We start from the raw sequence: 12,027 nt of genomic DNA, 5'->3' as shown, positions 1-12,027 counted from the left end.
TAGGAGGTGGTCTAGACTACTGTTACTAGCGGATGGTCAAGATTATACAGCCAGACTATAGGAGGTGGTCTAAACTACTGTTATAACGGATGGTCCAGATTATACAGCCAGACTATAGGATTTGGTCTAGACTACTGTTTATAACGGTGATTGGTCCAAGATTAACAGCCAGACTATAGGAGGTGGTCTAGACTACTGTTATAGCGGATGGTACCAGATTATACAGCCAGACTATAGGAGGTGTCTAGACTACTGTTATAGCGGATGGTCCAGATTATACAGCCAGACTATAGGAGGTGGTCTAGACTACTGTTATAGACGGATGGTCCAGATTATACAGCCAGACTATAGGAGGTGGTCTAGACTTACTGTTATAGCGGATGGTCAAGATTATACAGCCAGACTATAGGAGGTGGTCTAGACTACTGTTATAGACGGATGGTCCAGATATACAGCCAGGCTATAGGAGGTGGTCTAGACTACTGTCTTATAACGGATGGTCCAGATTATACAGCCAGACTATAGGAGGTGGTCTAGATTACTGTTATAGCGGATGGTCCAGATTATACAGCCAGACTATAGGAGGTCGGTCTAGATTACTGTTATAGCGGATGGTCCAGATTATACAGCCAGACTATAGGAGGTGGTCTAGATTGCTGTTATAGCGGATGGTCCAGATTATACAGCCAGACTATAGGAGGTGGTCTAGATTACTGTTATAGCGGATTGTCCAGATTATACAGCCAGACTATAGGAGGGTCGTCTAGATTACTGTTATAGCGGATGGTCCAGATTATACAGCCAGACTATAGGAGGTGGTCTAGATTACTGTTATAGCGGATGGTCCAGATTATACAGCCAGACTATAGGAGGTGGTCTAGACTACTGTTATAGCGGATGGTCCAGATTATACAGCCAGACTATAGGAGGTGGTCTAGACTACTGTTATAACGGATGGTCCAGATTATACAGCCAGACTATAGGAGGTGGTCTAGATTACTGTTATAGCGCATGGTCCAGATTATACAGCCAGACTATAGGAGGTGGTCTAGACTACTGTTATAGCGGATGGTCCAGATTATACAGCCAGACTATAGGAGGTGGTCTAGACTACTGTTATAACGGATGGTCCAGATTATACAGCTAGGCTATAGGAGGTGGTCTAGACTACTTTTATAACGGATAGTCCAGATTATACAGCCAGACTATAGGAGGTGGTCTAGATTACTGTTATAGCGGATGGTCCAGATTATACAGCCAGACTATAGGAGGTCGTCTAGATTACTGTTATAGCGGATGGTCCAGATTATACAGCCAGACTATAGGAGGTGGTCTAGATTACTGTTATAACGGATGGTCCAGATTATACAGCCAGACTATAGGAGGTGGTCTAGATTACTGTTATAGCGGATGGTCCAGATTATACAGCCAGACTATAGGAGGTGGTCTAGATTACTGTTATAGGCGGATGGTCCAGATTATACAGCCAGACTATAGGAGGTGGTCTAGATTACTGTTATAGCGGATGGTCCAGATTATACAGCCAAGACTATAGGAGGTGGTCTAGACTACTGTTATAGCGGATGGTCAAGATTATACAGCCAGACTATAGGAGGTGGTCTAGAGCTACTGTTATAACGGATGGTCCAGATTATACAGCCAGACTATAGGAGGTGGTCTAGATTACTGTTATAGCGGATGGTCCAGATTATACAGCCAGACTATAGGAGGTGGTCTAGACTACTGTTATAGCGGATGGTCCAGATTATACAACCAGACTATAGGAGGTGGTCTAGACTACTGTTATAACGGATGGTCCAGATTATACAGCCAGGCTATAGGAGGTGGTCTAGACTACTGTTATAACGGATAGTCCAGATTATACAGCCAGACTATAGGAGGTGGTCTAGATTACTGTTATAGCGGATGGTCAGATTATACAGCCAGACTATAGGAGGTCGTCTAGATTACTGTTATAGCGGATGGTCCAGATTATACAGCCAGACTATAGGAGGTGGTCTAGATTACTGTTATAGCGGATGGTCCAGATTATACAGCCAGACTATAGGAGGTGGTCTAGACTACTGTTATAGCGGATGGTCAAGATTATACAGCCAGACTATAGGAGGTGGTCTAGACTACTGTTATAATGGATGGTCCCGATTATACAGCCAGACTATAGGAGGTGGTCTAGATTACTGTTATAGCGGATGGTCCAGATTATACAGCCAGACTATAGGAGGTGGTCTAGACTACTGTTATAGCGGATGGTCAAGATTATACAGCCAGACTATAGGAGGGTGGTCTAGACTACTGTTATAACGGATGGTCCAGATTATACAGCCAGACTATAGGAGGTGGTCTAGACTACTGTTATAACGGATGGTCCAGATTATACAGCCAGACTATAGGAGGTGGTCTAGACTACTGTTATAGCGGATGGTCCAGATTATACAGCCAGACTATAGGAGGTGGTCTAGACTACTGTTATAACGGATGGTCCAGATTATACAGCCAGACTATAGGAGGTGGTCTAGATTACTGTTATAGCGGTTGGTCCAGATTATACAGCCAGACTATAGGAGGTGGTCTAGACTACTGTTATAGCGGATGGTCAAGATTATACAGCAAGACTATAGGAGGTGGTCTAGATTACTGTTATAACGGATGGTCCAGATTATACAGCCAGGCTATAGGAGGTGGTCTAGACTACTGTTATAACGGATGGTCCAGATTATACAGCCAGACTATAGGAGGTGGTCTAGATTACTGTTATAGCGGATGGTCCAGATTATACAGCCAGACTATAGGAGGTCGTCTAGATTACTGTTATAGCGGATGGTCCAGATTATACAGCCAGACTATAGGAGGGTGGTCTAGATTACTGTTATAGCGGATGGTCTAGATTATACAGCCAGACTATAGGAGGTGGTCTAGACTACTGTTATAGCGGATGGTCAAGATTATACAGCCAGACTATAGGAGGTGGTCTAGACTTACTGTTATAACGAATGGTCCAGATTATACAGCCAGACTATAGGAGGTGGTCTAGATTACTGTTATAGCGGATGGTCCAGATTATACAGCCAGACTATAGGAGGTCGGTCTAGATTACTGTTATAGCGGATGGTCCAGATTATACAGCCAGACTATAGGAGGTGGTCTAGATTACTGTTATAGCGGATGGTCTAGATTATACAGCCAGACTATAGGAGGTGGTCTAGACTACTGTTATAGCGGATGGTCAAGATTATACAGCCTGACTATAGGAGGTGGTCTAGACTACTGTTATAACGGATGGTCCAGATTATACAGCCAGACTATAGGAGGTGGTCTAGACTACTGTTATAGCGGATGGTCAAGATTATACAGCCAGACTATAGGAGGTGGTCTAGACTACTGTTATAAGCGGATGGTCCAGATTATACAGCCAGGCTATAGGAGGTGGTTTAGATTACTGTTATAGCGGATGGTCCAGATTATACAGACTATAGGAGGTGGTCTAGATTACTGTTATAGCGGATGGTCCAGATTATACAGCCAGACTATAGGAGGTGGTCTAGACTACTGTTATAGCGGATGGTCAAGATTATACAGCCAGACTATAGGAGGTGGTCTAGACTACTGTTATAACGGATGGTCCAGATTATACAGCCAGACTATAGGAGGTGGTCTAGATTACTGTTATAGCGGATGGTCCAGATTATACAGCCAGACTATAGGAGGTGGTCTAGACTACTGTTATAGCGGATGGTCAAGATTATACAGCCAGACTATAGGAGGTGGTCTAAACTACTGTTATAACGGATGGTCCAGATTATACAGCCAGACCTATAGGATTTGGTCTAGACTACTGTTATAACGGATGGTCCAGATTATACAGCCAGACTATAGGAGGTGGTCTAGACTACTGTTATAGCGGATGGTCAAGATTATACAGCCAGACTATAGGAGGTGGTCTAGACTACTGTTATAACGGATGGTCCAGATTATACAGCCAGACTATAGGAGGTGGTCTAGATTACTGTTATAGCGGATGGTCCAGATTATACAGCCAGACTATAGGAGGTGGTCTAGACTACTGTTATAGCGGATGGTCAAGATTATACAGCCAGACTATAGGAGGTGGTCTAGACTACTGTTATAACGGATGGTCCAGATTATACAGCCAGGCTATAGGAGGTGGTCTAGACTACTGTTATAACGGATGGTCCAGATTATACAGCCAGACTATAGGAGGTGGTCTAGATTACTGTTATAGCGGATGGTCCAGATTATACAGCCAGACTATGGGAGGTCGTCTAGATTACTGTTATAGCGGATGGTCCAGATTATACAGCCAGACTATAGGAGGTGGTCTAGATTACTGTTATAGCGGATGGTCCAGATTATACAGCCAGACTATAGGAGGTGGTCTAGATTACTGTTATAGCGGATTGTCCAGATTATACAGCCAGACTATAGGAGGTCGTCTAGATTACTGTTATAGCGGATGGTCCAGATTATACAGCCAGACTATAGGAGGTGGTCTAGATTACTGTTATAGCGGATGGTCCAGATTATACAGCCAGACTATAGGAGGTGGTCTAGGACTACTGTTATAGCGGATGGTCAAGATTATACAGCCAGACTATAGGAGGTGGTCTAGACTACTGTTATAACGGATGGTCCAGATTATACAGCCAGACTATAGGAGGTGGTCTAGATTACTGTTATAGCGCATGGTCCAGATTATACAACCAGACTATAGGAGGTGGTCTAGACTACTGTTATAGCGGATGGTCCAGATTATACAGCCAGACTATAGGAGGTGGTCTAGACTACTGTTATAACGGATGGTCCCAGATTATACAGCCAGGCTATAGGAGGTGGTCTAGACTACTATTATAACGGATAGTCCAGATTATACAGCCAGACTATAGGAGGTGGTCTAGATTACTGTTATAGCGGATGGTCCAGATTATACAGCCAGACTATAGGAGGTCGTCTAGATTACTGTTATAGCGGATGGTCCAGATTATACAACCAGACTATAGGAGGTGGTCTAGACTACTGTTATAACGGATGGTCCAGATTATACAGCCAGGCTATAGGAGGTGGTCTAGACTACTGTTATAACGGATAGTCCAGATTATACAGCCAGACTATAGGAGGTGGTCTAGATTACTGTTATAGCGGATGGTCCAGATTATACAGCCAGACTATAGGAGGTGGTCTAGATTACTGTTATAGCGGATGGTCCAGATTATACAGCCAGACTATAGGAGGTGGTCTAGACTACTGTTATAGCGGATGGTCAAGATTATACAGCCAGACTATAGGAGGTGGTCTAGACTACTGTTATAACGGATGGTCCCGATTATACAGCCAGACTATAGGAGGTGGTCTAGATTACTGTTATAGCGGATGGTCCAGATTATACAGCCAGACTATAGGAGGTGGTCTAGATTACTGTTATAGCGGATGGTCCAGATTATACAGCCAGACTATAGGAGGTCGTCTAGATTACTGTTATAGCGGATGGTCCAGATTATACAGCCAGACTATAGGAGGTGGTCTAGATTACTGTTATAGCGGATGGTCTAGATTATACAGCCAGACTATAGGAGGTGGTCTAGACTACTGTTATAGCGGATGGTCAAGATTATACAGCCTGACTATAGGAGGTGGTCTAGACTACTGTTATAACGGATGGTCCAGATTATACAGCCAGACTATAGGAGGTGGTCTAGACTACTGTTATAGCGGATGGTCAAGATTATACAGCCAGACTATAGGAGGTGGTCTAGACTACTGTTATAACGGATGGTCCAGATTATACAGCCAGGCTATAGGAGGTGGTTTAGATTACTGTTATAGCGGATGGTCCAGATTATACAGACTATAGGAGGTGGTCTAGATTACTGTTATAGCGGATGGTCCAGATTATACAGCCAGACTATAGGAGGTGGTCTAGACTACTGTTATAGCGGATGGTCAAGATTATACAGCCAGACTATAGGAGGTGGTCTAGACTACTGTTATAACGGATGGTCCAGATTATACAGCCAGACTATAGGAGGTGGTCTAGATTACTGTTATAGCGGATGGTCCAGATTATACAGCCAGACTATAGGAGGTGGTCTAGACTACTGTTATAGCGGATGGTCAAGATTATACAGCCAGACTATAGGAGGTGGTCTAAACTACTGTTATAACGGATGGTCCAGATTATACAGCCAGACTATAGGATTTGGTCTAGACTACTGTTATAACGGATGGTCCAGATTATACAGCCAGACTATAGGAGGTGGTCTAGACTACTGTTATAGCGGATGGTCAAGATTATACAGCCAGACTATAGGAGGTGGTCTAGACTACTGTTATAACGGATGGTCCAGATTATACAGCCAGACTATAGGAGGTGGTCTAGATTACTGTTATAGCGGATGGTCCAGATTATACAGCCAGACTATAGGAGGTGGTCTAGACTACTGTTATAGCGGATGGTCAAGATTATACAGCCAGACTATAGGAGGTGGTCTAGACTACTGTTATAACGGATGGTCCAGATTATACAGCCAGGCTATAGGAGGTGGTCTAGACTACTGTTATAACGGATGGTCCAGATTATACAGCCAGACTATAGGAGGTGGTCTACATTACTGTTATAGCGGATGGTCCAGATTATACAGCCAGACTATAGGAGGTCGTCTAGATTACTGTTATAGCGGATGGTCCAGATTATACAGCCAGACTATAGGAGGTGGTCTAGATTACTGTTATAGCGGATGGTCCAGATTATACAGCCAGACTATAGGAGGTGGTCTAGATTACTGTTATAGCGGATTGTCCAGATTATACAGCCAGACTATAGGAGGTCGTCTAGATTACTGTTATAGCGGATGGTCCAGATTATACAGCCAGACTATAGGAGGTGGTCTAGATTACTGTTATAGCGGATGGTCCAGATTATACAGCCAGACTATAGGAGGTGGTCTAGACTACTGTTATAGCGGATGGTCAAGATTATACAGCCAGACTATAGGAGGTGGTCTAGACTACTGTTATAACGGATGGTCCAGATTATACAGCCAGACTATAGGAGGTGGTCTAGATTACTGTTATAGCGCATGGTCCAGATTATACAACCAGACTATAGGAGGTGGTCTAGACTACTGTTATAGCGGATGGTCCAGATTATACAGCCAGACTATAGGAGGTGGTCTAGACTACTGTTATAACGGATGGTCCAGATTATACAGCCAGGCTATAGGAGGTGGTCTAGACTACTATTATAACGGATAGTCCAGATTATACAGCCAGACTATAGGAGGTGGTCTAGATTACTGTTATAGCGGATGGTCCAGATTATACAGCCAGACTATAGGAGGTCGTCTAGATTACTGTTATAGCGGATGGTCCAGATTATACAGCCAGACTATAGGAGGTGGTCTAGATTACTGTTATAACGGATGGTCCAGATTATACAGCCAGACTATAGGAGGAGGTCTAGATTACTGTTATAGCGGATGGTCCAGATTATACAGCCAGACTATAGGAGGTGGTCTAGATTACTGTTATAGCGGATGGTCCAGATTATACAGCCAGACTATAGGAGGTGGTCTAGATTACTGTTATAGCGGATGGTCCAGATTATACAGCCAGACTATAGGAGGTGGTCTAGACTACTGTTATAGCGGATGGTCAAGATTATACAGCCAGACTATAGGAGGTGGTCTAGACTACTGTTATAACGGATGGTCCAGATTATACAGCCAGACTATAGGAGGTGGTCTAGATTACTGTTATAGCGGATGGTCCAGATTATACAGCCAGACTATAGGAGGTGGTCTAGACTACTGTTATAGCGGATGGTCCAGATTATACAACCAGACTATAGGAGGTGGTCTAGACTACTGTTATAACGGATAGTCCAGATTATACAGCCAGGCTATAGGAGGTGGTCTAGACTACTGTTATAACGGATAGTCCAGATTATACAGCCAGACTATAGGAGGTGGTCTAGATTACTGTTATAGCGGATGGTCCAGATTATACAGCCAGACTATAGGAGGTGGTCTAGATTACTGTTATAGCGGATGGTCCAGATTATACAGCCAGACTATAGGAGGTGGTCTAGACTACTGTTATAGCGGATGGTCAAGATTATACAGCCAGACTATAGGAGGTGGTCTAGACTACTGTTATAACGGATGGTCCCGATTATACAGCCAGACTATAGGAGGTGGTCTAGATTACTGTTATAGCGGATGGTCCAGATTATACAGCCAGACTATAGGAGGTGGTCTAGACTACTGTTATAGCGGATGGTCAAGATTATACAGCCAGACTATAGGAGGTGGTCTAGACTACTGTTATAATGGATGGTCCAGATTATACAGCCAGACTATAGGAGGTGGTCTAGACTACTGTTATAACGGATGGTCCAGATTATACAGCCAGACTATAGGAGGTGGTCTAGACTACTGTTATAGCGGATGGTCCAGATTATACAGCCAGACTATAGGAGGTGGTCTAGACTACTGTTATAACGGATGGTCCAGATTATACAGCCAGACTATAGGAGGTGGTCTAGATTACTGTTATAGCGGATGGTCCAGATTATACAGCCAGACTATAGGAGGTGGTCTAGACTACTGTTATAGCGGATGGTCAAGATTATACAGCAAGACTATAGGAGGTGGTCTAGATTACTGTTATAACGGATGGTCCAGATTATACAGCCAGGCTATAGGAGGTGGTCTAGACTACTGTTATAACGGATGGTCCAGATTATACAGCCAGACTATAGGAGGTGGTCTAGATTACTGTTATAGCGGATGGTCCAGATTATACAGCCAGACTATAGGAGGTCGTCTAGATTACTGTTATAGCGGATGGTCCAGATTATACAGCCAGACTATAGGAGGTGGTCTAGATTACTGTTATAGCGGATGGTCTAGATTATACAGCCAGACTATAGGAGGTGGTCTAGACTACTGTTATAGCGGATGGTCAAGATTATACAGCCTGACTATAGGAGGTGGTCTAGACTACTGTTATAACGGATGGTCCAGATTATACAGCCAGACTATAGGAGGTGGTCTAGATTACTGTTATAGCGGATGGTCCAGATTATACAGCCAGACTATAGGAGGTCGTCTAGATTACTGTTATAGCGGATGGTCCAGATTACACAGCCAGACTATAGGAGGTGGTCTAGATTACTGTTATAGCGGATGGTCTAGATTATACAGCCAGACTATAGGAGGTGGTCTAGACTACTGTTATAGCGGATGGTCAAGATTATACAGCCTGACTATAGGAGGTGGTCTAGACTACTGTTATAACGGATGGTCCAGATTATACAGCCAGACTATAGGAGGTGGTCTAGACTACTGTTATAGCGGATGGTCAAGATTATACAGCCAGACTATAGGAGGTGGTCTAGACTACTGTTATAACGGATGGTCCAGATTATACAGCCAGGCTATAGGAGGTGGTCTAGATTACTGTTATAGCGGATGGTCCAGATTATACAGACTATAGGAGGTGGTCTAGATTACTGTTATAGCGGATGGTCCAGATTATACAGCCAGACTATAGGAGGTGGTCTAGACTACTGTTATAGCGGATGGTCAAGATTATACAGCCAGACTATAGGAGGTGGTCTAGACTACTGTTATAACGGATGGTCCAGATTATACAGCCAGACTATAGGAGGTGGTCTAGATTACTGTTATAGCGGATGGTCCAGATTATACAGCCAGACTATAGGAGGTGGTCTAGACTACTGTTATAGCGGATGGTCAAGATTATACAGCCAGACTATAGGAGGTGGTCTAAACTACTGTTATAACGGATGGTCCAGATTATACAGCCAGACTATAGGATTTGGTCTAGACTACTGTTATAACGGATGGTCCAGATTATACAGCCAGACTATAGGAGGTGGTCTAGACTACTGTTATAGCGGATGGTCAAGATTATACAGCCAGACTATAGGAGGTGGTCTAGACTACTGTTATAACGGATGGTCCAGATTATACAGCCAGACTATAGGAGGTGGTCTAGATTACTGTTATAGCGGATGGTCCAGATTATACAGCCAGACTATAGGAGGTGGTCTAGACTACTGTTATAGCGGATGGTCAAGATTATACAGCCAGACTATAGGAGGTGGTCTAGACTACTGTTATAACGGATGGTCCAGATTATACAGCCAGGCTATAGGAGGTGGTCTAGACTACTGTTATAACGGATGGTCCAGATTATACAGCCAGACTATAGGAGGTGGTCTAGATTACTGTTATAGCGGATGGTCCAGATTATACAGCCAGACTATAGGAGGTCGTCTAGATTACTGTTATAGCGGATGGTCCAGATTATACAGCCAGACTATAGGAGGTGGTCTAGACTACTGTTATAGTGGATGGTCCAGATTATACAGCCAGGCTATAGGAGGTGGTCTAGACTGCTGACATAGGAGTGATCCACTATACGCAGCCAGACTGCTGTTACAGAGAATGGTCCAGTCTATACAGACAGGCTTCTGTTATAGGGGTGTTGAAGACTACACAGCCAGGCTATAGAGGGTTGTCTAGACTGCTGACATAGGAGTGATCCAGTATACGCAGCCAGACTGCTGTTATGGGGGGTGGTCCAGCAAGATCTCTGTTTTACGTAAACTTACATTTAAAAAAATTTTTTTTTTACCCTCTCATACAATGAAATAATCTGCAATGTCATCCCCAATGTTATGATGTTATGTTGCCATAAACCCCCCCCCCCCACGACACACACACAAAAAAAATAAAAAATGATATATCCTCAACAACTTACAAAATCTTATAAATCCCATTCCCAGCCAATATGGCGCTTTGCCTGTTAATGTGTCTAGACTTCACCTGGTGACTTCAGGTTATATATTACCTTGTTTCCGGATATATTCATGTCTCTGGAATCTGGCTTCCCTCTGCAATTTATCAAATACTGTAAAGGGTAAATAAGGGCAAAGTGTGAACAAAGGACACGGACCTTACAGAAATGACAACAGCGCTCAGTCAGGCAAACGCCAAATCATTTACACAGCTTTTCATGTTCTAACCGCGTTATCATACATTATTCAGTGTAATTGGAGCCTATGACGACAATGTGAACAGAGCAATATCTATGTCAGTGGTCTTCAAACTGGGGCCCTCCAGATGTTGCAAAACTACAATTCCCAGCATGCCCGGACAGCCGTCGGCTGTCCGGGCATGCTGGGAGTTGTAGTTTGGCAACATCTGGAGGGCCACAGTTTGAAGACCGCTGATCTATGTCATGAGAGATATTGTGCTAAATAAGGTTATCACTTTGTAATGGTCACATGGGGCATTTGTCAGTCATGATCACATGAATGTTATTCCAGCCTTAAGTCTTGTTCACATCTGCACCGGAGGCTCTGTTTGGAGCCTCTATCACAGACTATGTTTAGGCCAGAACATTAAAGAAGCACTCTGGGAATTTTTATTTTATTTTGCTTATATAGAGCAGCATGGGCTATGATTAACCCCTTAAGGATCGGGCATTTTTCGGTTTTTGCTCGTTCGATTTTTCCTCCTTACCTTTAAAAAATCATAACTGTTAACATTTTGCACCTAAAAATCTGTATTATGGCTTATTTTTGCACCACTAATTCTACTTTGTAATGATCAGTCATTTTACCCAAAAATCTATGGCGAAACGGGAAAAAAGATCATTGTGCGACAAAATTGAAAAAACACAGCCATTTTGAAACTTTTGGGGGCTTCCGTTTCTACGTAGTACATTTTCCGGTAAAAATGACACCTTATAATTATTCTGTAGGTCCATACGGTTAAAATGATTCCCTACTTATATAGGTTTGATTTTGTATTGCTTCAGAAAAAAATCTACACAGCTATCACGCTCCCTCCCGTAGGCTTGCATTGAGGGTCGGAGGGTGAGGTCACACGGGGGCGGGGGCGTGATGTCACACGCCGCCAGCCCTGCGGTCGACCGTAATCAGACCCGGAGCGAACACAC

General features: G+C 43.6%; 1 protein-coding gene across 1 annotated transcript in view; it reads right to left on the bottom strand.

Moving 5' to 3' along the window:
* The window catches only part of MYOM1 (myomesin 1), a 127,277-nt gene that overhangs the window by 25,186 nt on the left and 90,064 nt on the right, over positions 1–12,027 (bottom strand). The window contains exon 28 of the mRNA XM_056521647.1: positions 10,915–10,974. Within this exon, the coding sequence (XP_056377622.1) occupies positions 10,915–10,974 (60 nt within the window). The remainder of the gene's footprint in view (positions 1–10,914; positions 10,975–12,027) is intronic.

Source organism: Hyla sarda, chromosome 5, assembly GCF_029499605.1.
Source record: "Hyla sarda isolate aHylSar1 chromosome 5, aHylSar1.hap1, whole genome shotgun sequence".
Taxonomy (NCBI): domain Eukaryota; kingdom Metazoa; phylum Chordata; class Amphibia; order Anura; family Hylidae; genus Hyla; species Hyla sarda.
The sequence above is the reverse complement of the archived record's forward strand: the minus strand, read 5'-3'. Positions and strand labels throughout refer to the sequence as shown.